The sequence below is a fragment of the Castor canadensis genome, chromosome 1 (assembly GCF_047511655.1).
Source record: "Castor canadensis chromosome 1, mCasCan1.hap1v2, whole genome shotgun sequence".
Lineage (NCBI taxonomy): Eukaryota > Metazoa > Chordata > Mammalia > Rodentia > Castoridae > Castor > Castor canadensis.
This window is the reverse complement of record NC_133386.1, coordinates 202,495,504-202,521,630: the sequence shown is the minus strand read 5'-3', so window position 1 is coordinate 202,521,630 and position 26,127 is coordinate 202,495,504. Positions and strand designations below refer to the sequence as shown.

The 26,127-nt window shown below is 55.8% G+C and overlaps 2 protein-coding genes across 12 annotated transcripts in view; one reads left to right on the top strand and one right to left on the bottom strand.

Moving 5' to 3' along the window:
• Ltbp3 (latent transforming growth factor beta binding protein 3) overlaps positions 1-13,171 on the top strand; it is a 15,179-nt gene extending 2,008 nt beyond the window's left edge. The window contains exons 2-28 of one of the 4 annotated variants that reach the window (XM_020164904.2): positions 1,052-1,381; positions 1,529-1,731; positions 1,909-2,014; positions 2,201-2,293; positions 2,450-2,572; positions 3,001-3,159; positions 3,255-3,437; positions 4,120-4,136; positions 4,207-4,279; positions 4,404-4,502; positions 6,224-6,349; positions 6,454-6,585; positions 6,687-6,815; positions 7,036-7,158; positions 7,324-7,446; positions 8,999-9,121; positions 9,324-9,443; positions 10,123-10,251; positions 10,515-10,682; positions 10,867-10,950; positions 11,173-11,301; positions 11,402-11,539; positions 11,634-11,774; positions 11,922-12,083; positions 12,164-12,244; positions 12,326-12,457; positions 12,561-13,171. In XM_020164904.2, the coding sequence (XP_020020493.2) occupies positions 1,052-1,381; positions 1,529-1,731; positions 1,909-2,014; positions 2,201-2,293; positions 2,450-2,572; positions 3,001-3,159; positions 3,255-3,437; positions 4,120-4,136; positions 4,207-4,279; positions 4,404-4,502; positions 6,224-6,349; positions 6,454-6,585; positions 6,687-6,815; positions 7,036-7,158; positions 7,324-7,446; positions 8,999-9,121; positions 9,324-9,443; positions 10,123-10,251; positions 10,515-10,682; positions 10,867-10,950; positions 11,173-11,301; positions 11,402-11,539; positions 11,634-11,774; positions 11,922-12,083; positions 12,164-12,244; positions 12,326-12,457; positions 12,561-12,712 (3,578 nt within the window). In that variant the 3' untranslated portion in view covers positions 12,713-13,171. Of the gene's footprint in view, positions 1-1,051; positions 1,382-1,528; positions 1,732-1,908; positions 2,015-2,200; positions 2,294-2,418; positions 2,573-3,000; positions 3,160-3,254; positions 3,438-4,119; positions 4,137-4,206; positions 4,280-4,403; positions 4,503-6,223; positions 6,350-6,453; positions 6,586-6,686; positions 6,816-7,035; positions 7,159-7,323; positions 7,447-8,998; positions 9,122-9,323; positions 9,444-10,122; positions 10,252-10,514; positions 10,683-10,866; positions 10,951-11,172; positions 11,302-11,401; positions 11,540-11,633; positions 11,775-11,921; positions 12,084-12,163; positions 12,245-12,325; positions 12,458-12,560 lie in introns of those variants that run through there. The other 3 variants (XM_074049003.1, XM_074049001.1, XM_074049002.1) reach the window with 3 other exon arrangements.
• On the bottom strand, positions 13,070-26,127 carry Scyl1 (SCY1 like pseudokinase 1). 8 transcript variants are annotated; one of them, XM_074049004.1, is made up of 17 exons: positions 25,937-26,127; positions 25,440-25,580; positions 24,902-25,251; positions 24,379-24,469; positions 24,136-24,291; positions 20,687-20,845; positions 19,539-19,646; positions 18,871-18,984; positions 16,313-16,468; positions 15,566-15,754; positions 15,371-15,446; positions 14,944-15,108; positions 14,564-14,706; positions 13,873-13,944; positions 13,568-13,774; positions 13,423-13,483; positions 13,070-13,345 (listed from the first exon to the last, which is right to left on the bottom strand). In XM_074049004.1, exons 1-17 carry the CDS (start codon positions 26,045-26,047, stop codon positions 13,200-13,202), a joined length of 2,445 nt encoding a protein of 814 aa, XP_073905105.1. In that variant the 5' UTR covers positions 26,048-26,127; the 3' UTR covers positions 13,070-13,199. The 8 variants fall into 8 exon arrangements, with proteins under 8 accessions (XP_073905105.1, XP_020020494.1, XP_073905108.1 ...); XM_020164905.2 differs by having other exon boundaries at positions 13,070-13,324; XM_074049007.1 differs by having other exon boundaries at positions 13,070-13,324; positions 13,568-13,761; positions 13,879-13,944.

Below are 26,127 nucleotides of genomic sequence, written 5' to 3'. Positions count from 1 at the left end.
GGGATGCTCTTAGCCTGACCCTAATGACCAGTGACCAGAGCTGATCCTACTAGGCCCTTCAGGTGTCTAAGAGAGCACCATGGCCACCTTCCCGCCCTGGAAAGCGGGGCAGCCTTGGGGCAGGCAGGAGAAGGGCTGGGGCTGGCGTAGGAACTCAGGGCCCCAAGGCTGGAAGCACACGTGAGGAGTATGTGAGGAGTATGTGAGAAACAGAGGTCTCACTTCTTGCTGTCACTCCACTCATCCCCATGTACTGCCTGCTCCTCAGCCCCCAAGCTGAAGCCCACTAGACCTTACTCTCCAAAGCACCCTTCTAGTGTGGGAGAGAGACAGAACTATATAACCAAACAAGCGCCAGATGAGCTGCGTATAGAGTAACTCAGGAGAAGGAACAAGAAAAGGCACGCTTTGGAGGAGAAGCTGAGCCCAGAAGGGTCAGACTTGACCATATAGATTGGGGGACAGGGCTTTGGGGTGGAAGGAAAGGCAGGAATAAAACCACTAGAAGATTGTCACTTGTAGGAGGGAGGTGAATTTTAGGCCTTTGGAGTGCACATGGAAAGAACAGCAGAGGAGGATGGGCCGAGGGAGGGTTCTAGGCTGTGGAGAGCCTCAAATATCCAGGCAAGGATGAAAGTAGTGTGGTGTTGGGGGAGGGGGGTTGTGACATGCCAGAGCTTTGCTTCGGGCAGGTTTCTCTTGGTATGCTGGGATTGTAGACATGCAAAAGAGGCAGGAAGCCAGGAGGGTCTGGGCAGCATGGCGCATGGCCAGACACGGGGGAGGGGCAGAGGGCAGGGGAGGAGGAGAGATGGTTCGTGGGACGATACAGAGGCTTAGACTGTAACTGGAGGGCAGAGGAAGTAAGGGTCACACAAGTGACCACGTGGCCTAGCTAGGATTTAAGTTGAGAAGTTAAGATTCCAGAACCTACCATGAGTATAAGGGTGTTGGGGACCTAGAGAGGACAGTGTGATGTTTCCAAATGAAGACAAGGCCAAGGGGGGGTGTTGGGGGTCGGCTTGGGTTCTGATCCATCTCCCCTCCTCAGTGGTGTGCCCTCTGCCCTGCATGAACGGTGGCCAGTGTTCTTCCCGAAACCAGTGTCTGTGTCCCCCGGACTTCACGGGACGCTTCTGCCAGGTGCCCGCTGGAGGAGCTGGTGGGGGCACCGGAGGTTCAGGCCCAGGGTTGGGCCGGGCCGGGGCCCTGTCCACAGGAGCGCTACCTCCCCTGGCTCCGGAGAGCGAGGCTGTGGCCAGCAAGCACGCCATCTATGCGGTGCAGGTGATCGCGGATCCTCCCGGGCAGGGGGAGGGGCCCCCTGCCCAGCATGCGGCCTTCCTGGTGCCCCTGGGGCCTGGGCAGATCTCAGCGGAAGGTACCAAGCGACGGGCAACCCGGGGAAGGGCGCCGAGGTGGGTGGGCACGAGGGTGGCCGCACCCCAGCTAGGGCCGGTCCTGGAGCAGTTCAGCGCAGCAACCGTCTGCGCAGCGCAGCCCTGAGGCCACCGCGCCCCGCCCCCAGTGCAGGCCCCACCCCCCGTGGTGAACGTGCGTGTCCACCATCCACCCGAGGCCTCGGTCCAAGTGCACCGCATTGAGGGGCCCAATGCCGAAGGCCCGGCCCCCTCCCAGCACCTGCTGCCGCACCCCAAGCCCCCGCACCCTCGGCCACCCACCCAGAAGCCCCTGGGCCGCTGCTTCCAAGACACGCTGCCCAAGCAACCAGTGAGTAAATCTTCAGTCGCCCCTGTCGCTTAGGGTCGCCCTTCCTTAACTCCTCCAGGGTTGCATAAAAGTGGGGGTCCCCAGGTTGGTAGCAGGGGAGAGAAGGTCTCAGGAGGGAGGTGAGCAGGGACGGAGCACTGTATGATCTGTGATCCCCTATCACACCTCTCTCCCTAGTGTGGCAGCAACCCTCTGCCCGGCCTCACCAAGCAGGAAGACTGTTGCGGGAGCATTGGCACTGCCTGGGGCCAGAGCAAGTGCCACAAGTGCCCCCAGTTGCAGTGTGAGTTATTGGGTTCAGGGGTGGATCCCCTACAGGGCCACCATTCATCCTCCTATAGCTAGGAGGAGTCTCCAATCCAGTGCTCAGCAAATCTCCCCCTCCATCTTCTCTGCCCTCCCCAGCGCCTTTTCCCTCTTGCAGACCCGGTGTCCCTCCATCCCCTTTCATGCTGTCCTCTCTCTGCAGACACAGGGGTGCAGAAGCCTGGACCTGTGCGTGGGGAGGTGGGTGCCGACTGCCCACAGGGCTACAAGAGGCTCAACAGCACCCACTGCCAGGGTATGGCCAGCAGGAGATTCTGTGGGCTGTGGGACAGGACAGTGGTCACTGGGGGAGGTCCTAAAGGGGCCTAGGGCAGGACCCTGAGGTTCTTGGAGCAGCTTGATGTCATCCTATGGCCCCAGACCAGAGGGACTAAACTCCTGATGACCACAGATATCAACGAATGCGCAATGCCGGGCATGTGTCGCCATGGTGACTGCCTCAACAACCCTGGCTCCTATCGCTGCGTCTGCCCACCTGGCCATAGCTTAGGCCCCTCTCGAACGCAGTGCATTGGTGAGACTGGGGAGGGGGCTCCAGGTCCTGGGAGTGGGTGGGAGGGGCAAGGCTGCAAACAGCAAGAGCCAGAGATGACAAGAGACCAGACTGCAGGAGGAATGTGCTTCAGAGCAGATAGGATCAGGGATCAGTGGGGCCAAGGTCCTGAGATTAGAGGTCACATGGGGTCAGGGTTTATATGAAGTCAGGGTCCTATAGATCACTGGCTTGATGGGAAGGAGGGGTAAAGTCCAGAACAGCTAGAATGAGAGGTTAGCTGTGTCAGTAGTCACATCTCTTTAAGGGGTCACATGAGGTCAGGGGCCACATGGAGTCAAGGGTTGTCTGGACCAGAGAAGCAAAGTCCGGAGCAGCTGGGCAGAGGGAGGTGAGCAGTGTTCAGGGCCAGATGCTCATGTCATCATCCCCCCTCCTCACCCCTGCAGCGGACAAGCCGGAGGAGAAAAGCTTGTGTTTCCGCCTGGTGAGCTCTGAGCACCAGTGCCAGCACCCCCTGACCACACGCCTCACCCGCCAGCTCTGCTGCTGCAGTGTGGGCAAGGCGTGGGGTACACGGTGTCAGCGCTGCCCTGCAGATGGCACCGGTGAGTCAGAGGCGTGTAGGGCCAGGCTGGGGGGCTGTCTGTCCATGCACCTGTTCAGGAAACGCTTACTTGTGTATCCACTGTCTGGACCGAAGCTGCCTTCAAGGAGATCTGCCCAGCTGGGAAGGGGTACCACATCCTCACCTCCCACCAGACGCTCACCATCCAGGGTGAAAGTGACTTCTCCCTTTTCCTGCACCCTGATGGGCCACCCAAACCCCAGCAGCTCCCTGAGAGCCCCAGCCGGGCACCATCGGAAGACACAGAGGAAGAGAGAGGTCTGACTCTTGTGACCCTGATCTACAGATATGACTTTACATTTTGCCCCCTCCCCCACCTTTTTTTGGTGGTATTGGGGTTTGAACTCAGGGCTCCACACTTGCTAGGCTGGTAGTCTACCACTTGAGGAGCCGTATCTCCAGACCTTTTTTGCTTTTTCTTACTTTTTCGATATGGTCTTGCATTTTTTCCTGGGGCCAGCCTTGAACCCCATTCCTCTTACTTATACCTTTGGAATAGCTGGGATTATAAAGTATATCACCTCCCTGCTTGTTTGTTGAGATGGAGTCTCACTAACTTTTTGTCCGGGGCTGGCCTCAAACTGCTATCCTTCCAAATATCTGTCTTCCTAGAAGCTGGGAATACAGACATGTGTCACTATGCTGGCCCATAATCCATGTCAACCCAAGCCCAACCCATGACCCAGAAATCTGACCATGAGCTATATTCTCCTAAAGCTTGATCTGTAACCCCAGGACTTTACTCAACCATTGCTCCCCAGACCTGGCCCCTGTCCACTAAGCAATCATACTGTAACCCCAGGATCTAACCCCTGACTCTTGACTCAGGGACATGATTTTTGAACTCTTAGAGACCTAACCTAACCCAGGCCCATTTGCTCATCTCAGGCCTGATCTCTTCTCCCACCCAACTTAATATCCCCATCTTCTTCCCTTTTAGGGGTGACCACGGACCCAGTGAGTATGAGAGCCCAGGTGGGGAAGGGGGGAAGGAAACAGGGAGGACTCATGCTGCTGTCACCTGCAGCCAGTGAGTGAGGAACTGTCAGCACAGCAGAGCCACCCCACCGCCACCACCTCTCCAGCCCGGCCCTACCCAGGTGAGCTGGGCACTGCAGCCACAGGGGATCAAGTCACTGGGAGGTTGGGGGCAATTTGCAGTGGCGGGGAGAAGGGAACTTGGGTCACTCTCCCTTTCTGATGAGCCTGTGTTGTTGTCCACAGAGTTGATCTCCCGCCCATCGCCACCTCCCTTGCACCGGTTACTGCCTGACCTGCCCCCTTCCCGCAGTGCAGTGGAGATGGCCCCCACTCAGGTCACAGGTAAGGCCAGCCATCAGGGCCACACCCTGACAGGCTGTTTTCTCCTTCCCACCCTCCACACCCCCGAATCATTTCCAACTGCCAACAGGCTAACACTTGTGCAGGGCTGGGCACTGGGGAAGTCCCCATGAGCAGCCAGGATCCCACCCTGGCCTCAAATGGGCCCTGGAGTGTGGTAGAGGGCATACATTCATTCAATCTGCATCATGGAGAATGTGCTATGTGCCAGGTCCTGTTGAGGTGCTGGGGACGCTGCAGTGAACAAACACAGATAAAAACTGTGCTGTTCTTGCAGAGCAGACAAATGACAGATCAGTCCGTAAAAACCTACTTAGGTCTCCTAAGTTCACTATGATCTGCCCCCATGCTGCAGTGATCTCTAAATAAATCAGAGAAGTAAAAATCTAGTATGTTTCAAATGCTGTGAAAAAATAAGCCAAAGAAGACGAAAGGAGGTCTAGGGTGACGGGTTTTAAAGATTGTTGGAAATGCCAAGAGGAGAAGTGGGGAAGGGAGGGGCATCAGGTTGAGGAAAAGAACATTCCAAGGGCAGTTAAGTTTGGGCAACAACAAAAGTATGAATCACAGGTGTAGAGGGAGAAACCACACAGAGATCGGTGTTTCTGAACCATGGGAAGCCCAGTGCATGGGGCCTTGTTAGCAGGTGTGGGCTTGCTGCCAGAGGCTCCCGGAAGTGTCTGCAAGGAGCACCATAATAATTGTTAGCTCAGACTAAGCAACCCCTCTGTGAAAAGGCGCTGTCTGAAAAGTTTTAGATATAAAAATATCATTTAACCTTTTCAAACTCTGAAGTGAGCATTACTTGCCTCATTTTCCAGATGAGACAACTGAGGCTCAGAGAGGTTCAGTAACTTGCCTCAGGTCACACAGCTGAGCCAGACTGAAGCCCATGTCATGTCATGTCATTGTGGCTACAAGATAGCTGCCAACCTGACTGAAACTGAGCCTAGATGAGCTCCTGGGGTGAGGGCTTGGGTAGAAGATGGCTGTCCTGGGTGCTGTGGGAATGTGGAGGACAAGACACCTGGGGGAGGGTATTAAGGAAGCCTATGGAGAGGTTCTCCAGGCAGAGAGCAGCCTGCCAAGCCCACAGGCCATGTGGGTTTGGGGCAGAGCAGAGTTCAGCAAAGCCTTGGGATGCCATGTCAGGGTGGGGACCAACAGGAGGAAGAGGGAGGAGGCAAGGAATCCTGGGTTTGGTGTCTACACGGTGGGGGAGGGCTGCATTGGACTCCCTGTGCAGGCCATAGTTCACGTTAGGATTCCCGGGAATCCAGCTTCTGCCTGCCTTGGGAGGAGGAATAGGAAACCCAGGTCCCTAGGGCAAGGGATGAAGTCACTGGCTAGAGGATATGGTGTATCCGAGGCTACAGGGTTTAAGGTATTGAGGTGACTCTTGGAATGAGTGGGGATGAAAGTACTAAGGGTTATAGCATCGAGGTGACAGAGATGACAGAGACCTGAGGCGCTGATTTGGAGCTATCTGGGTTCACAGCATTAGGGTTTTCTGGGATGAAGTGGAGGAAATCCTAGGATTGGAATAGGGGTGTGCCAGGAACCCGAGGTCACCATGTGAGGTAGCTCAGGTATTGGAGTCAGTAGGAGTGGACTGTGATCCTGTGCCCAGGGGATGTGGCAGAAAGTGAGCGCACCCTGCTCAGCCACCCCCCCCACACACACGCGCGTGCCTCGTGACACAGAGACGGATGAGTGTCGTCTGAATCAGAACATCTGTGGCCATGGAGAGTGCGTCCCTGGCCCCTCGGACTACTCCTGCCACTGCAACCCGGGCTACCGGTCGCACCCACAGCACCGCTACTGCGTGGGTGAGCTCAGCACCGGGCGCGCGGGCGCGGGGGTCGGGTGGCTCCGCGAGCAGCTCTGGCTCACAACTTCCTTTTTACGTCTCCGGGTCCGCCGGTCCTTCCAGATGTGAACGAGTGCGAGGCGGAACCCTGCGGCCCGGGAAGGGGCATCTGCATGAACACCGGCGGCTCCTACAACTGCCACTGCAACCGCGGCTACCGGCTGCACGTGGGCGCCGGGGGGCGCTCATGCGTGGGTGAGCGCCGCCAGGCAGGGGCTGCACTAAGCTTGCTGGGTGGGGCGGGCTCTCCGGAGCGCTCTGCGACACCCGGGTCGCGCCCCCTTTCCCCCACTCAGACCTGAACGAGTGCGCCAAACCCCACCTGTGCGGCGACGGTGGCTTCTGCATCAACTTTCCCGGTCACTACAAGTGCAACTGCTACCCTGGCTACCGGCTCAAAACCTCCCGGCCGCCGGTGTGCGAAGGTGGGGGGACCCGTCCAGACCAAAAGGGGTTCCTCAGTTGTCCCTCGACCTGGGATGGGGGCGGGAGGCCTGCACTTGTCTCTGCTCGGCTGTTGGGGTCCGGGAGCCCAGAGGGCTCGATTTGCCACAATTTGTGACGGAGGGAGGCTCTGCCGAGGACCCCGAGAGGCGGGCCACCCTCTTTGTCCCCAGACCTGACCTCCTTCTCCCTCCTGTGCAGACATCGACGAGTGCCGGGACCCTGGCTCCTGCCCAGATAGCAAATGCGAGAACAAACCCGGGAGCTTCAAGTGCATCGCCTGTCAGCCTGGCTATCGCAGCCAGGGGGGCGGGGCCTGCCGCGGTGAGGGCGGGGTCTGGACCCGAGTGGGGGCGGAGCTAGAGGCCGCGAGCGGGTTGGGGGGGCGGGGGGCTCGAAGGCGGGGCCTCCTGAAAGCCACACCCATCCACCGTTCTATTGTGCACGGTCGAGTGCGGCAGAGTCTAACGCGAGTTGTCTACACTACAGATATCAACGAGTGCGCTGAGGGCAGCCCGTGCTTGTCTGGCTGGTGCGAGAACCTCCCCGGCTCCTTCCGCTGCACGTGCACCCAGGGTTACACGCCCGCGCCAGATGGCCGCAGTTGCGTGGGTGAGTCCAGCATGCCCTGCAGGCCAGCCATTCACACGCTGAAGTCAGGGAGTGGGTAAAACAGGTGGATGGGAGGGGACTAATTTATCCAGCAGTTCACTGATCTTATGGCACGTTTCACTAGTGAAGGGCCTTAGGACACAAGTTGCGTTTGCAAAGCATTTTACTTAAGTTTGAATGAGAAAAAAAGTATTAAAGATTGGGGAGGGAGTTGTTAGTTGTCCTCCCCTGCAGTAGTTTATTATGCATCAGGAGGAGGGCTGGGAGCTGGAATTCAGAGAAACTGTAGCGCTTAGGCCTAGGGACCGTGACTGCAGCTGAGGTGCTCCCTGGAAATACCGGCCAAAAGGGTAGGAAGGCGGACTCTTGTCTTTTTTTTTCTTTTTTCTTTTTTTGGTTGTACTGAGTTTGAAATCAATGCTTCATACTTGCAAGACAGGCTCTCTACCACTTTAGCCACTCCACCAGCTCCCCCCTCCCCTTTTTTTTCTTGTTTGTATTGGGTATTTTCAAGATAGAGTCTGGAGAACTATTTCCCTCTGCTGGCTTCCAACCCCCATCCTCCTGATCTCTGCCTCCTGAATAGCTAGGGTTATAGGGGTGAACCATCCACACTGGCAAACTTCGTGTCTTGAAGGACTAATGGGAGTTAGCCAAGCAAAGAAAGATGAAAGAACATCATGACAGATAGGAGTAGGCAGGAAGAGAGTAGTGACTTACAGATGGCCATGAAATGGTGTGATGTTAGAACCAGTTACCTGGGCTTGTTGGTTGAATGTCCAGGTAGAGGAGAGAGGGAAATGACAGACCCTCCAGATGTCAGGTTTGGTGGTGCTGCTCTCTGGGAGAGAGCTCATTTGGTATTTCTTTTTTCTTTTTTGGATGGTACTGAGGTTTGAACTCAGGTTTTGGGCTTGCTAGGTAGATGCTCTACCACTTGAGCCATTTCTCCAGTTTCTGTATAGAGCTCATTTGGGAAGGAAGATGTTAAACTCTATGTTGGGCAAGTTGAGTGGGTGGTTCCTGTAGGCAGCTCAAGGGGTGATGCCAGAAAAAGCTGGGCCCAATGGGTTGGGAGTTTTGGGTCAGACATACACACTTGGAACCCTGGACCATGAACCGTGTGGGCTATGGAATGTTGAGGTGAGTCTGTATAGCCGAGGGGGGTGGACCAGGTAAGAAGCATCTGGCAGAGGCTTTGTGGACACACAAGGGAGCGGGTGGGGGGAAAACTGAGCAGGAGGGGATGAGGGAGAGCAAACAGTAGGGACAGTGGAAACAGGCATGGGGGGGGCTGGGGGAACCCTGAGTAGTATGAGGATAGAAGGTGGGGAGGGTGCGTCTTGTTTGGTGAGGGTGGATATCAAGGAAGCACCTGGCTTGGCCACCAGGGCATGGTGTGCCACGTGGGAGTAGGGTGTGGGTGCCATGCTTCTCACATGCTCTGCTGGGCTCAGCTTGGGTCCTCCAGGCCATGGGCAGGAACAGAAAAAGAATAGCAGAGGCCTGAGACCACCCCAGCCTGGCCCTCTGACCCCTCTGTGCCCTGCAGACGTGGATGAGTGTGAGGCGGGAGACATATGTGACAATGGCATCTGCACCAACACACCAGGCTCCTTCCAGTGTCAGTGCCTCTCTGGATACCATCTGTCACGAGATCGGAGCCACTGTGAGGGTGCGGGTTCTAGAGCTGGGGCACTGGCCTGGCCTTCCCTGGCCTTCCCTCCCCCAAGATCCCTGCTGCCTGGATCTAGATTGCAGATGTGGTTATACGGGTGTGGGAGCAAACTAGGGCTGGGGGTGGGGGGCTTTGGCAGCCTCAGGCTGTGTATATGGGGTTGGACCCTGAGGCTCTCCCCCCCCCCGAATTCCCACAGACATCGATGAGTGTGACTTCCCTGCTGCCTGCATTGGAGGTGACTGCATCAACACCAATGGCTCCTACCGATGTCTCTGCCCCCAGGGGCATAGGCTGGTGGGTGGCAGGAAGTGCCAAGGTATGAGGGATTGGTTGAGGGGTGCCTGAGAGGAGTAGCAGGGCACAGTAATCCCCTCAATACACTGTGTGCTTTCTGTCTTTCCATCCATCCACTCTACACTGATTCATCCATTCTACACTCATTCATCCTTCCACTTGTTCACCTGAATGACAAGGATAACAGTAATGATGACTGTTTCTGTGGAGCTAACTATGTGCTTAACCCATCAACTCACTTACACTTCATTCCCCACTACCAAGAAGATAACTGGTTTAGTGTGGTGGTGTACGCCTGTAATTCCAGTACTAGGGAAATGAAGTCAGGAGGATGTTGAGTTTGAGGCCAGCCTGGGCTAGATAATGAGACGCTGTCTCAAAGAATAACAACAAAAAAGGTGACAGGACTGAAAGATATTGGGAGACCAAACTCAGATGCCTAGCTGAGAGTTAGGACTTCATTCTGTTGTCAGTGGGGATCATTGAAGGTTTGATGAAGGATGACAACAGTGAATATCACATACCTCACCCATTCACACAGACAGATTCAAGGGGACTTCTGTTGTGTGTACTTTGAAATCAAAGTGGAAATTCAGCTTCTGAACCAGTGTGAGGCCCTTGGGGGACACCCCAGGGAAAGAGGAGCTGGGTCTCCTCAAAGCCACTCCTGCACCAGCTTCCTGCTCTCCTGCCTCTCACAGATATAGATGAGTGCAGCCAGGACCCTGGCCTGTGTCTGCCCCATGGAGCCTGCGAGAACCTGCAGGGCTCCTATGTTTGTGTCTGTGATGAGGGCTTCACGCCCACTCAGGACCAGCATGGCTGTGAGGGTGAGTATCCCCTTCTCAGACAAGACAACTCCTCTCACCTGCAGCTGGGGATCTGGCTGGGTCCTGATCCCTCTCCCCTGGATTTGGGAACAGAAAGAAATCCCTTTTGCCAAACCTCTTTGGGTCCTCAGGAGGAGCCTGGCTCTTACCTAGCACCAAAGGAGCGAGCCAGAGAAAGGATGGACCAGTGATGCAGTGGGTGGGCAGGGTAGACAGGGCCAAGGCAGTCTGCTGCATGACCGTGAGCGGCCATCCCTCCTCAGAGGTGGAGCAGCCCCACCACAAAAAGGAGTGCTACCTTAACTTCGATGACACCGTGTTCTGCGACAGCGTATTGGCCACCAATGTCACCCAACAGGAGTGCTGCTGCTCACTCGGAGCCGGCTGGGGTGATCACTGCGAAATCTATCCCTGTCCAGTCTACAGCTCAGGTCAGGAGCCGGCCAAGCCCCTTCCCAGAGCCTCAGTTTGTTCATTTAGAAACCAAATGGCGGAACTGGTTCCCCCTTGGGTAGTTGGGAAAGGAGGCGCAGAGCTCCGACCTGTGCCCGAGGGTCCGTAGGTGCGCGCTCAGTCGTGCCTTCTTCCCTCCCCACGGCCTCTCTCACCCCGCAGCTGAGTTTCACAGCCTCTGTCCAGATGGAAAGGGTTACACGCAGGACAACAACATTGTCAACTACGGCATCCCAGCCCACCGTGGTAAGCCCCGCCCCGCCCCCAGGTTTGGTTTGGTTGGGGGGTGCTGGCTGGGTCAGGCGGGCACCGGATAGGCCCCGCCCCTTCACTAGTCTTGGGGTGAGGCCTGCCCCGCCGAGTTTGCTTCCTCCAGCGGTAAGCCCCTTCCTCGCCCCGAGCTGAGGAGGCTCCAGCTGCCAGGTAAGACAGAGGTGGCTGGGCACCCATGGGTCCATCATCCCGCAGACATCGACGAGTGCGTGTTGTTCGGGGCGGAGATCTGCAAGGAGGGCAAGTGTGTGAATACGCAGCCCGGCTACGAGTGCTATTGCAAGCAGGGCTTTTACTACGACGGGAACCTGTTGGAGTGCGTGGGTGAGCGCATCCCGCCCCAGGGCTCTGGGAAGTGGTGGAAAGACACGCAAACTGCCGACTCAGGCTGTGCCCCTACTACCAGCGCTTTTCCGCCCCGCAGACGTGGACGAGTGCCTGGACGAGTCGAACTGCCGGAACGGAGTGTGTGAAAACACGCGCGGCGGCTACCGCTGCGCCTGCACGCCTCCTGCCGAGTACAGCCCCGCGCAGCGCCAGTGTCTGAACCCTGAAGAGATGGGTGAGCCCGGGCTGGTCAGCTGGAGGAGCGGGAGGGGACGGGGCCCGGGCCGGACTGTGATTGCCACCCCCACCCATCCCCTCGCTGCCCGTAGACGTGGACGAGTGCCAGGACCCGGCAGCTTGCCGCCCTGGCCGCTGCGTCAACCTACCGGGCTCCCACCGCTGCGAGTGTCACCCGCCCTGGGTGCCCGGGCCCTCCGGCCAAGACTGCCAGCTCCCCGAGAGCCCGGCGGGTGAGGGCGACGGTCGGGCTGGGCACATTCCGGGGCCCTGCCCGTCGGGTGGAGCCACGGGCCGCGGTCCCCGACTCGGTGGGGTGGAACGGAGGCGGGCGGTCCCTGCCTCGGGCTTCTTCCTGATGCACAGGTCCCACTCCACAGAGCGTGCCCCGGAGCGACGCGAAGTGTGCTGGGGCCAGCGCGGAGAGGACGGCATGTGTGTGGGCCCCCTGGCCGGACCCGCCCTCACCTTCGACGATTGCTGCTGTCGCCAGGGCCGGGGCTGGGGCACCCAGTGCCGCCCGTGCCCGCCGCGCGGGGCCGGTGAGCCAGCTTGGGGGGGCGTATAGGAGCGAGGGCCGGGGTCCACCGACGTTGCTGAACCCTTCTTCCATCCCTCCCAGGGTCCCAGTGCCCAACGTCCCAGAGTGAGAGCAATTCCTTCTGGGACACAAGCCCTCTGCTGCTGGGGAAGCCCTCGAGAGGTGAGTGAAGCCAAGGGGGCAGAGGCAGGGACAGTGGCTAACAGGGTGGTGTTGATGTCCGTGTTTCTCCGGCCGGCATAGATGAGGACAGCTCAGAGGAGGACTCGGATGAGTGCCGCTGTGTGAGTGGCCGCTGCGTGCCCCGGCCGGGCGGCGCGGTGTGCGAGTGTCCCGGCGGCTTCCAGCTGGACGCCTCTCGCGCCCGCTGTGTGGGTGAGCAGCGCGTCCGGGACCGAAGGGCGGGGCCGGGGCTGGGCGGCACGGTGCGGGGACTAGATGCTAAGCGAGGTCCGCACCTGTCACTCCCACCTGTCAGACATCGATGAATGCCGAGAGCTGAACCAACGCGGGCTGCTGTGCAAGAGCGAGCGCTGCGTGAACACCAGCGGCTCCTTCCGCTGCGTCTGCAAGGCAGGCTTCGTGCGCAGCCGCCCGCACGGGGCTTGCGTGCCCCAGCGCCGCCGCTGACTCCGCCCTCTGCCCGCGCTGCGGCGATCTCCCAGGGGTTCCCACTGACACTGGGGACGAACTCTCGTGTTGCTCCTAGGTCAGGACACGGACCTAGAGACCCTCCGGGGCCCACAGACCCCTTCCCGCACCCCGGCACCCGAGGTTGGCCATAGCAGCCCCGCCTGGTTCACAGGTGGTATTGGGTCTGCCTTCCTCCCTGAGGACGTTTCCTAGAAACTGATAAATCGGATCGTGCCTCTTTAATTTACTCTTGGCTTTTAAAGCAAATTGATGTTCACATCCGCAGTTGGGCAGGGACTGCAAGCACCAGATCCCAGCTGCCTCGGAGGAGCTAAAGTGAGCCCGGGCCAGGAATGTGAAATAGAATTTATTGTGACTCTGATTATATACACGAGATGTGCCGGCCGGGCTGCCGGGCTCACATGCTTTGTACAATAAATACATCCACGGCTCTCCTCTCCGTGGCTGGAAGGCCCTCAGGGGTTCAGTCCAACTTCCGGGCTCCCAGCTTCATGGGGCCCTTGGACGCCTTCTTCTCTGCACGTTTGGCCTCCATCTCCCTCCGCCGCTCCTCACGCTTTTTCCGGGCCAGCTCAGCCTTCGCCTGTCCTGGGGGTGGGAAGAGGGAGCCTGCTAAGGGGTGGCCGGATCTCAGCTCCCCACCCTGGGCCTGCCAGGACTGGGTGACTCCTAGGGGCAGCACTTACGGCTCTCTGTCTCCAGGCCCTCCCAGTGGTCCTCACTCCAAGAATCTGAGTCTGGCCTGGGCTGAAAGGGAAATGCAGGCTGCTGCAGCAGGGGCCAATTCCTCACTGAGGTCTACCCAAATCTGCACCCACACTGGACCAGTACCTGGGTGCTAGAACGTATAGATAGGGCAGCAAAGGGATCACCCTTGTCGTTGGGCTCTGTGCTACCCCAGTTATACTCGCTGGCCAGCCGTGTGCCTTCAGGGGGTGGTTCTGGAGAGTTGGGTTCTTGCCAGCCCTGGTCCCAGGAGCCCTCAGCTTCCCAGCTGCTCCAGTCTGACTCCAGGGATTTATGGTCTGTGTGGCTGACCTTCAGAAGAGTGGGGTAGAGATAGAGTGGTAGGGTGAAGAGCCAGATCCTGCCCACAGAACAACACCCTCCCCCTGCTCCCTTCTGACCCAGCTCACCTGCACAGTTTGGTTTGCTTGGCCCTTGGCACTCCAGTTATCCTGTTGGGCCAACACAGACTCAGCTTCCTGCTGTAGTGTGGAAAGAAGCGGGGCATGATCAATGAATGATACCCCCATCCTCCGAAAGGGCAAGTAAGCTAGTCCCAGCTCCTTCCCAGCCATGGGATCCACCCTTCCTGCTCCTTTCCTTCCCTAGCTATAAAGTTGATCCACTGACCCCTACCTGCCATCGCCCTCATGAAGCAAGGGATGAGGTCTAGATGTTTTGTGACCTTCCCCACAGCCCTGGGGGCCAAATTGGAAAACTGGCCCAGAACTCCACATCATTCCCCTTCAGGCAGCCCCATTCCATCCTCCCCAGGAGGCTTGGTTTGGGAGTGGCCTCTCCTTGCTAACCCTGGCACTGGGTAGACACAAGCAGGTGGAGAAGGAATGGGGTGCAGAGAAGAGTGAGCAGTCAGTGGGCTGCCCAACTAATTCCTGCCAATTCTCCCATTTCCCAGCCTGTTACTGGGGTCCCCTGGAGTTGAGTGGAGGTTCAGCTGATGGCTCTGGCCTACAGTGGCCAACTCCATCAGGCCTACCTGCCAGGGATACCATGCCGAGGAGGAAAGGCTTGACTCTAGCCATCTGTGCTCCCGGAATGGCAGCCTGTGGCTTTGAGTTGGAAAGGTCCCAGCCCACTCACCTCCAAGCTGCCCCAGTCCTCATCATCCCATTTGTCAACAGTACTGCTATCCTCTGCTGTGTCCTTCTCCTCCTCCTGTGTCTCCCAGTGGCTTGAGGTTGTGGGGGTAGCAGGGACAGGGTTGGGAGGCGGAACAGGATGTCCTGGGGAATAGAGGTCCCTGAGTTTTCAGGAAGATCTTGGGACAGGGTTGAGGTTGCTGAGGGGAAAAGGGCACAAAAAGAAAGGGACAAGAAGAAAGGAAGCCCACAAAGGAACTGGATCCCATGCCATCCCTATGTCTTTCTCACCACCCCAGGGGGAGGCTGGCAACAGTGGCTCCTGGGTGTCAGTATCTCATAGACATCTCAGCACTGATGCAGCCAGGCTGGGCCACTCACCCTCGGGCACTGGTCTCTGGGGCACATTGGTCTCAGCTGGCATAGCAGTAGGGTGTGCACGGATCAGCTTGGAGGTGAGGGAGGACACCCCAGTCACGGCCCAGCCTGCCCAACTGGCCGCAGCTCCTCCCATTCCAGGGCTGGAGACTGCATGGACATCCTTTTCTGGTCAGTGTGGGAGAGAGAAGCAGGTATGGGTACCTCAGGCTCCATGGACAGGTGACAGAAAGGCAAGCTCTAAAATAGAGTGACTTGTAGTGGCCCCCTCCCTTCTTCAGGCCTGGGCCCTCCCAGGTATGAAATGGGGAGGGTCAAGTCTATTCGATAGTTTTTCTAGCTCTCAGATACCCCATTGGGGGTGGGACATACAAGATGATAGTCAAGGACATAGCAGGGGAGAGAGGGAACAAAAGCATGGGCTACTTACCCACTTCTGCCAGCTGGGTAGGATCCTCTGACACAGTCTCCAATTTGGACAGGAAGCTTCGAATGGCCTTGAAGGCCTATGAGGTAGCAAGGGGCAGAGATTGTGGCTCCAGGGTCTGAGAGCTTGCCAGGCCAGCCAGGACCTGGACATCCCTCAAACCCCCAGCCCCACGGCCTAGCACCAGCTGTGCCTCACCTGGTCCCGCACAGATTTTTCAGGATCCAAAGTGAGGCTGCAAAGCACAGGCAGGATCTTGTGGGCACAGTCATTCATCGAGTAGAGGTTGTGGGTAGCAGCAAAGCCCAGGACACCCGCAGCTCGAGATGGTGGAAATGGGTCCTTAGTGGCCCGGCTGAAGGCGGAGGTGAGGACTCTGTGTCTGGTCTGGGGCAGGGAAGGATGGGGGGAAAGATAGGAGAAAGGACTCCTGAGTGTAGGGTCAACACTGGGCCCAGAACCACCACGTCTTATTACTTCCCAGAATGGGCCATCTGTGGGGTCCCCAGGGTCTAAAAAGTGTGAATTTATCATATATACTTAAATGGAGAGAATTTACCTGTAACTTTATCTCCCAGACTGCTGGGCTCCATGCTGCCTCAGGGCAGTAGGGCCAGAACAGCAGCTGTTCTGGGGCTGGAGCATGAGCCTTTCTTCCTCTTCCCTGCTGACCTGGTTTGGTCATGTAGTCCCCTTAACTGTCTAGGCCTAGCATGAGCCGATGTTTACAAAATCTGGTTAAGGTTCAGACAGACCTGGATTCAGATCCCAGATCTACCCCCTACCGGCTGTGTGACCTGGCACAGCCCACCCTACCTCTGGGAGCTCAAACTTCAGTTGGTAATGCCCAGGGTGAGGTCTCTGGGAAGATGAGGGCCCACCATACAAGGTGGGCCTAGCCCCAGAGAAGGCTATGGTTTTATGGCAGCTGTGCAGGACACTCACACTGGCATTGAGGTAGGAACCAATTTTGCCCAGGCAGACTGTGGTGTTGCAGCGGATGGGGCCTTGCTCATCCTTGGCCTGCAGCCTTGCAAAGTGCTTCATCAGCTCCACATTGAGGTTGGCCTCATTGAGCTTTGGGGCCAGCAGCAGCATAGACTGTGGGGTGCAGGGGACAGTGGGTATTGTGAGCCAGGGCAAGAATGGCTTCCAGGGAGAATGCAAAGGCAACTGGTGGCCCTTGGCTCTCAGCAGCCTGCCAAACACACCCCGCCTGGGCCTGCCCTCCCCAGCAAGTTGGGGAAGGGGATCCCCGTTTCTGTCCTCCCCTTAAGCACCTAGTCTGTATTCCTGTCTGTTTTTCCTTTGTTCTCTCCTGCCTGTGCTCCACTCAGACTTTTATACCAATACACCCCACTCTATCAAATGGGCTCGGATTGAGGTGACCAATAACCTCCAAGTTGCAAATTTAAATGTCCAGTTCTTTAGCTTCATCACACTTGACTTCTCAGCAGTTCTAACACCCCCAAGTTCTCTCTCCACCTTGAAGCTTTTGCTTCTGGTCTTCCTCTTACTTTGCTGGTCACTCAGAATCTTAAAAGTACAGAGTCTTCAGAGGCAATCCTTTGGCCTCTTTTTTTGCAGTATTGGGGCTTGAACTCAGGGCCTTCACTTGAGCCACTCCACTAGCCCCATTTTTGTGAAGGGTTTTTCGAGATAGGGTCTCGAGAACTGTTTGCCCACGCTGGCTTCGAACCACTATCCTCCTGAGCTCTGCCTCCTGAGTAGCTAGGATTACAGGCGTGACCCACTGGCACCCAGCTGACTTCTTTTATATTTAACACTCTTACCCATTTCATGGCTTTACATGTCCCTGTTATGGTTTGGATTTGGAATGTTCCCAAAAAGCCCATGTCTTGAATGCTTGGTCCCCAATGCAGCAATGTTCAGAGATGGGGCTTTGGGGAAGTGATTGGATCATGAGTGCTCTGTTCTCCTCAATGGATTAATCCATTCATTGGTTCACAATTTTTTTATACTTTTTTTTTTTTTTTTTGATGGAACTGGGGTTTGAACTTAGGGCTTCACACTTGCAAAGCAGGCACTCTTCCACTTGAGCCACACCTGCAGTCTATTTTGCTCTGGTTATTTTGGAGATGGGGGTCTTGCAAACCATTTGCTCCAGCTGGACTTGAACTGTGATCCTCACAATCTCAGCCTTCCAAGCAGCTGGGATTACAGACAAGAGCCACTGGTGCATTGGTTCACAATTTGATGGGCTGTTGGGAGGTGTTGGAAACTTAGGAAGTGGAACCCAGTTGAAGGGAGTGGGTCCTTGGGGGCCCCTTCCTCTGTCTCTGCCTCCAGTCTGCCATGAGGTGAGTCACTGCCTCATTACATGCTCAGAACACATGGAGTCAAGTACAATGGACTGAAAGCTCTGGAACGGTGACCTAAAACAACTCTTTCCCCTCCCCTTAAAGTTGTTTATCTCAGTGTTTTGTCACAGCAACAGAAAGCTAAGATACCCCCTTATTAGCTGACAGTCCCCAGTGTGTACCCTTAGCTCAGATTTCTCCCCTAAACTTCACAAATGCATAACCTGCTTGTGGCCAGCTGGACATCACCTGGCTGTCAAGAAGAGTCCTCCAAGCCAGGGCCCACCTCTTCCTACAACCCTGCTCCTCAGTCTTCTCAGTAAATGGCAACTTAACCTTCAGAACCTTCCAGTAGCTAGGGCCAGAAGCCTCAAAGCCATCCTTGACTCTCAGCAAATACTGGCAGTTCCGTCTTCAGAATGTGGCACCTTCCTTCCACCCACTACTTGCCACTACCACCTCTCATCTGGGCCACTGCAACAGCCCCTAACAGTGTCCCAACTTCCTTCCACACAGCAACATAGTGGTCCTTTTAAAATGAGTCAGACCTTGCTACTCCCGTGCTCCACATTCCAAGTGGCTCTGGCCTCACTTCCACTGAAGGCACTAGGATCCCCACCCCATCATTACCCTGCTGATTCCACCTCCCACCATCCCCCTTCAGCCACACTAAATCTCTTACTGCTACTTCTGCAGTCCAGGCAGCTTCCAGCCTCAGGGCCTTTGCATCTGCTATTCCTTCTGCAGAGAACATTTCTTTCATGTCACCTCATAGATCAAGGTATTCTCATTTTTAAAACTGCAAACCCCCCTCTCCACACAGCCCTGCTCATTTTCTCACATAATACCCATTTTCTAATTCTACTGTCTGCCAGGTCCACTCTCTGTCCTGCTCAAGGACAGGGGCTTTGGACTGCCTTGTACGTATATCTCAGCATAGGGCACAGGCCGGGCAATGAACATCTCAGTGTGCACCTGCTGAAAGTACTGTAGGCCATGCCCCTGCAGTGCCCCCATGGGCTATAAGGCTGCACTCCAGCATGGACTGACATGCATGTGTACATACAGCCCCTCCTACAGCTTAATATTCACAGGCTGAAACCAAGGCCTCTGTGGCCTGGAGAGCCCCCCTCCATGCCTTGGAAAACCAGGGGTGGACACTCTGGGCATGGCCACACCCACCTTGACTGTCTGCTCCCGGATGGCAGGGTTGGTGTCCAGGAAGCCATGAACAACATGGGGAAAGATCTGGGTGTTGACTGTAGGCTCATCAAGGTATTGGATGAACTGCTCCATCTGTGGCCCAGAGTGAGGTGTGAGAACACAGACGGCCCCTCCAACCCCCAGTGCAGGACCCCTCTGGCTTTGGTTTTCCAAAGACACTGACCAGCTAAGTCAGCTTCCTGAGCCCCTTCCTGCCTATGTTTGGTCTCAGGAGAGCTGATGCCTTTGACAGTTGGGGAGGGATTAGTACCTAGGAGACGGGTACCAGTTCCTGTTTGCTCACCAGGGTCCTCTATCCTAGATCCCAACAATCCGATACTCCCAGTTGCCCTGGAGTTGACAGGAGACTGTATTCCTGCCCTAGAGGGCCAGAGTGATTAAGCCAGGAGATAAGGGGCATTACCAAGGCTGTAATAAGTTCTGTCACCAGCTGTACCTCTGAAAGCCTGGCCTCCCTGGCCCTTCACCTGTGTAGATGTTCAGGACAGGTGTTTCTGGGGCTCTGTACTGCCAAGGCAGGAACTCCACCCACCTTCCTGGGGCTGGGGGTGAAGCAGGTACCTCCCCTGCAGCCAGGGTGGGATCTGGGAGAGTGGACTAGGGCAGGGGCTGGCCAAGACCCCCACCTGTTGGAGGAGGCGGATGCGCATGGCGCGGTCAGTAGATGAGAACATCTTGACCACCACAGGGATGATCTTCTGCTGATACTCCTCAGCACTGAGGAACTTGCCCACCTGAAGGAAGGAGCAGAAGATGGAACTTAGCCATGTCCTCAAGACGGGATGACCATGGAACTCACTGGACTTACTCAGGATTCTTGCTGGTTCCCCAGGGTAGGGATAGGGTGATGGCAGAGTGGAGGGTAGCATATCTTCAGCAGCCTCCTCTGCCCATACTTGGCCTTAACATTTCTGAGTCTTTTAGGGAGGGTGCTGAAAGCTTCGTGACCCTCCCTATAATCAGGCACCACAAGCACACAGAATTCTGCCTACAATTTCTGTGGGGTCCACCTAACAGAATTTGATGACCGTCTTCTCCCTTCCAGTAAGTGCCTTCAAGAGAAAGGGTCTCCTTCGCTGGGCAGGGTGGGGAAGGGCAGGTGTCCATGTAAGAATAGGCTAGGACCAGGTGCTGGTGTCTCATGTCTGTAATCCTAGCTACTTAGTAGGCAGAGATCCAGAGGATTATGGTTCGAAGCCAGCCCAGGCAAATAGTTTGTGAGGCCTCATCTCAAAAAAAGCCATCACAAAAAAAGGGCTGGTGAAGTAGCTCAAGGTGTAGGCTCCAGTATGGCAAAAAAAAAAAAAAAAAAAAAAAAGAGAGAGAGAGAGAGAGAGTGGCCTAGGGGTTTAAAGAACGGGGGAGGATCCAGTCCCTGGAAGTAAGGGAGCTGAGTGATCAGGACAGAAAATAGGAAAATGGGGTACTAGGTGGGTGGTCCCTGGGTCCTGGGAACCAGGACTCTGAAGCAAGGGGTCTGCAGACAAAAAGAATGTGGAGGCACAGGGTCTCTCCTCCCAAGGGCAAGAAGTCTCCACTGCCTCCTTGCAGCTGGTCAGGGGCTCTGGCTTACTGAACCATCAGGATGCTGGCGGAAAGCTCCTCCTTACATGAGCTTGAGTCTTCCCTGACTAGGCTGCCTGTCCCAGGACAGGGCTGTCCCAACCCTCAAGGCCTTCTCTTGGCAGTTTGGATGTGCAGGACCAGCTCTCTAAGCTTAGTGGCTCCTGAGACCTTCCAGGTCCCCCTCATGGGGGCTCCTGGCCCTGCTTACCTTAAAGAGAGGTGTGAGGACCACGGCCCCAGCACTGCCAAACTCGAAGGCAGTCAGCAGCTGGGGTAGCACCTTGTGCCGACAGAAATCTTCAGGGAAGGAGTCAAGACTCTTGCTCAGCTCTTGGAAGAACTTTTGCTTCTCCACTGGCTCTTTGATCTGAGGGAACAAAGACAGAGCCCAGGAGTCTAATCACACGCACCCAGCCACAGGGGAGGCAGGAGCAGGAGCAAAGCTGTGAGCTCTGCAGCCCAACTACCTAGGTTCAAAGCCCAGCTCTCCCACTTAGCCCTATGACCTTTAGCAAGTGCCCCATCTGTAAAATGGGAGAGTAATTCTACCACTTCACATGGTTGTTCTGAAGATTCAACTAGAAAACTCATATAAAAACTGCCAGCAAGCTGGGTGCTAGTGGCTCACACATGTAATCTTAGCTACTCAGGAGGCAGAGATCAGGAGGATAGTGGTTCAAAGCCAGCCCCGGGCAAATAGTTCAAGAGACCCAATCTCAAAAAAGCCATTCATAAAAAAGTGCTGGTGGAGTGGCTCGAGGTCTGGGTCCTGAGTTCAAGCCCCAGTACTGGAAAAAAACAAAACCAAAACCAAAAACTGCCAGCAAGCCCAGCATGGTGGTACATGCCTGAAATCCCAGCACCTGAGAGGCCGAGACAGCATCACAGAATTGGAGGTCAGCCTGGCTACACACTGAGACCCTTCCTCAACATAAAACAAACCAAACAAAAAGTTGCCAGTGCAGTGTCTGACACACATAATGAGCTACTAGCAACCATCCTTCTTATCTCTGCCACCTACCTACAGCTAGAAGAGAATTAAGTAGGGGGACCAGACCCTTTGTCAGCATCACCGCTACTGCTCACAAAACCCAGATAAGGAAACTGAGGCTGAAAGAGGTAAGGTTCTCCTGCCCTGGCTTGGTTGAGCACACTCACAACTCCATGCTGGGTGGAGTTCCTAGTGGACCATGGGAAGACAGGAAATAGGTACAATTTGCCCTCCAGACCTGGCCCTCCTGGGCCAAAATGGGCCAGGCTACCAGCTCAAAATTTTTCATCAGCTCTCCTAACCTCCCTAAGCTGTAATAATCCCAACTCCAACTTTCTGAGAAAATTGTGTGCTAAGACCTTTACACGTAGTACCTTCAGTAGTCCTCCCCACAACTTTATGAGGTAGGTACCAATGCAATCCACATGTTACCAATAAGGAAGCTGAGGCACAGAGAGGGCAAACAGCTTATTTAAAGATACACACCTAAGAAGTAGTCAGGGAGCCTCTACTGCATTATACCCTTCAAGGAGATGTACCACCTACTCAGGAGGCAGAGATCAGGAGGATCCTGGTTCGAAGCCAGCCAGGGCAAATAGTTCACAAGACCCTATCTTGAAAATACCCAATGCAAAACAGAGCTGGCAGAGTGGCTCAAGTGATAGAGCACCTGCCTAACAAATGTTTAAAAAAAAAAAAAAGAGAGAGAGAGAGAGAAGAGAGAGATGCATAATTCCCCCATTTACAAAAGAGTAAAGAAGAAAGTTGATGGTCAAGATCACTAGTTGAGAGTGACCAAAAAATGCCTGGATTACAAAGCAAGTTCTACATAGCAAGTTTGAAGTCAGACTGAGCTATATATATAGCAAGACTGTCTAGAAAATAAAAGTGACCAGAGAGCTGGTAAGAGCACCTTCCTAGCAAGAGGGAGGCTGAGTTCAAACCCCAGTGCCACCAAAAGAAAAAAAAAAAAAGAAAAAAGGACCAGATACTAGGCATGGTGGCTATGCCTATAATTCCAACACTTGGAAGGCTAAGGCAGGATTGGTAGTTCAAGGCCAGTCTATGGCTGTACCATCTTAAACATGCCTGATCTTGGAAGCTAAGCAGGGTTGGGCCTGGTTAGTACTTGGATGGGAGAGTTCAAGGCCAGCCTGGGCTTATTACAGTATGACCCTGTCTCAAAAAAAAAAAAAAAAATGGGGGGCAGTCCTTATTCCAGAGTCTCTGTGCCCTCTGTTATCCCTACCCACATAGCTGCTGCTTATGTGGAAAGTGATCTCTGGCTAGGGATGGGGGAACAGCTGGCTGGACCTGAGCAGCTCAACCCAGCATGGGAGGCAGGCTGTGACTCCAAAGTTGGGGGATGGACGGTAAGGCCCAGAGAGGCCAAACTATATCCAAGATCACACATCAAGAGTGTGGGTTCTTCCACCGTTGTACCCAACACCAGGAAGAGGGGCCCATGGGTATTGCCCTCCCACAGTCTCCTGGAGGCCATCCAGAAATAGCCCATTCCCTGTGGGACACATTGTAGGGGAAGGGCAACCTGGTGGCACCAGCCATGTGAAAAGAACAGCATGTAACAAAGTTCCTGCTGCCTCCACACTGGCCAGGAGGCCAGTGTTTCCAGCAATTCCTTCAAGATGCAGTTCAGAGTTCCCATCCTCCTTCAGACTTCCCTGCTCCCCACACTAGCCAAGATTCCCCCAACTCTGCTCCTTTGAGGTCTGTTGGAGTATCTGTCACCCTCCTGTCCCACTTCAGATTCACAAGCCACCTGTGGGAATCACACGGCTAGGTCAGAGAAGGTGACCCCCCTTCATTCTCCATGACAATCCTCAGGGCCAGCAGATGCTGTGACACTCCCCCTTATACAGATATGGACCCTGAGGTTCAGAACAGGGCATGGCACCCATGGGGACCTGAGCCGGGACATTGTATGGAGCTGCTAGGTGCCCTAGCAGAGCAGCCCTCTATATCTGTGGATCTAACCAACAACAGATCAAAAATGTCAGGGGAGTTGGCAGAGTGGCTCAAGAGGTAGAAAGCCTGCATAGCAAGCACGAGTTCAAACCCCAGTACCACCTAAAAAAATAAATAAAATAAAAAATATGCCAGAGGAAAAATACTGTCTGTACTGAGTATGTACAGACTTATTTTTCTTGTCATTATTCCCTAAGCAATACAGTATAATAATTGTTTACATAGCACTGACATGCATAAGGTGTTATAAGTCATCTAAAGATGATATAAAAACTACAGGACTCTGGGTTGAAACCCCAGTACCACAAAAAAAAAAGAACAAACCCGGGAAAATGAGGTTATATGCAAATACTGTGCCATTTTATATAAGGAATTTGAGCATCTGTGGATTTTGGTATCCTCTGGAGTCCAGGAACCAATCCTGGACACCAAGAGGACTATACCATGTGCTGTAAAGTCACAGACTCCTTCCTGTACTCCTGTGAAGCAGGCACTGTCATCAGGGCTGGGCTTCAGCCATGGAGTCACACAGCAAGAATAGGTGAAGCCAGGCTTTGCACCCAAAGGACATAACTGCACAGCCCATGCCTCCAGAGGGCCCAATTGTGAGAGACCTGAAAGTGGGGTGGGAGCCAGTGGAGAGGAATAAAGGGCAAAGCCCAGGTGAGTGGGGCACGCACCTGAATCTCTTCCAGGAAGAGGTTGGTCTCCACAAAACGGTTGTTCATGAAGCCACCGGGTGCCTGGCAGTTCTGCAGGAAGCGGGCTGGGTTGGGACGTAACTTGGGGTTGGCTCCCACAAGCTCACAGTAATGGGGCACCAGGGATTTGGGGATCTGTAGGGAAAGGCTCAGTGTCAGGGAAGGGGTTGGGGTGGCTGGCAGGAAGGAAGGGCCTGGAACAGCCAGGGCTCAGATACTTACCTTCCCAGGGTTTCGCAGGGCGGCTGCGCGAGGTAGGGGCCCATTGAAGACTTCCCAGATGAGGCAGCCCAAGCGCCACATGTCCGCTGACCTGTGCAGTAACCCAGAGCTGCTTGGGCCCCACACCCACTAGTGCCAGCCTCTAACCTGCCTTGGGCACCATGTACCCACTGCATGGCCGGCCCTTGTTGGGTCCCTCAGCTGATCCATCAGCCCCAAGCAACTGGTTTCATCCACCCCATTTAATGGACTAAGAAAGTAAGGCTCAGAGAAACAAGGACATCTGCCCCAGGTCACACAGCTTTCAAAATCAGAACTACTCAGCAATGAAGTCTGTGTCTACCCTGCCCTGACCACCCTGAGGTCTCTGGAAGCACTGGAGTGGGTACCACTGCTGAGACCCTGGTTCTCTCCCCAGTCAGGCAGGAAACAGGCACAGGGACGTGCCAGCTAGTCTAGGATCCTGAGGCTGCAAGGGCCCCCAGCAAAGGGCAGATTGAGGTGTGCTGCCTCCATCACCTACCACTTCTCTCTGACAGCTCTGCCACTGTTGTCAGCCAGTTCCGGGGGGTCATACTGTTCAAGCTCTGGGATCCCCTTGTTGGGGGGTGCCCCACCATTACCCTGGGCTGAATACATGTAGTCCAGGCCCCCAAGTTTCCACTCGCCAGCTCTGTCCACAAACACAGCAGCCATGCAGATGTTGTTGTGAATGAGGCTGCAGTCGTTCACCAGGAAGCTGAGGGCTTTCACAATCTGGTGAAGTCCCCATGACAGCTCCTGCTCCTTCAGGCCACCAGCTTCCACCCTCTCCTTGAGGTACATTCCCAGGGGGGTCACAGCCTCTGTCACTACATGGAGGCACTTTTCTGTCTGGGGAAGGAGACGGGTATCAGGGCATGGCCAGGGAGTAGAATGGGGGGAGAGGTAGTGGAGATGGGAAATCAAATCTGGGACTACAGAGGCTCATGGGTTGGAAACTGAAAGAAAGGCAGAGTGGAGAGGGAGTGGGAGTCTAGGAGAAGGTGAGGGGCAGAAATGGGAAGGATGGCAGGAGGTACCTCCAGCCCATCGATGTAGGCCAGGATGTTGGGGTGCCGGAGAGTCTTGAGGCGCTTGAAGGCAGCTTTGGCCACCTGGGTCTGCTCTTCCGCACCAGGCTTCACATCGTACACGAAGATGGACACCGGGCTGCCTGTGGCCTGGGGGAGGACACAGCGGCCTGGGCTGTGGGGTACTGGTTGTCCACTCTACCCAGCCTGGGTCTCACCAGCTCCCAGACAGGGTCCCCAGAACGGAAGGAAAGGGCCTCTGGGCAGGTCTCTTCCCAGGTCAGCCCCCCAGGGACTTAGCCGGGTCCCACGTGACCCCCGCCCTGTCCGCCGTCGGTCCCTCTGTCCTTCCGCCCGCCACGTTGGCACTGCCCGCCCCCCTCCTCGGCCCGTTGCACCGGAGCCTCGGTCACCACGTCAAGCCGGGCGCGACGCGGCGGGGCCGGCGGCGAGGACTAGGCGAGGCCGAGGCCGGCCGCGGCCTGCGGAGAGGGGCCCAACCTCACCTTCTTGCGGCCGCGGTGCAGGACCCAGGGCCCCGGTGGGCTGCCCTCGGGGGGATCCGGGCTGAGCTCGAACGGGAAGTCCCGGACCGGGTCCCGCGCAAAGAACCACATCGTCCCGGCCGCCGCCGCGGGCTCGGGCGCCTCAGCTCCGGGTCCTCCCGCCGCCCGAGCCGGAGCGGGGCGGGCGGGGG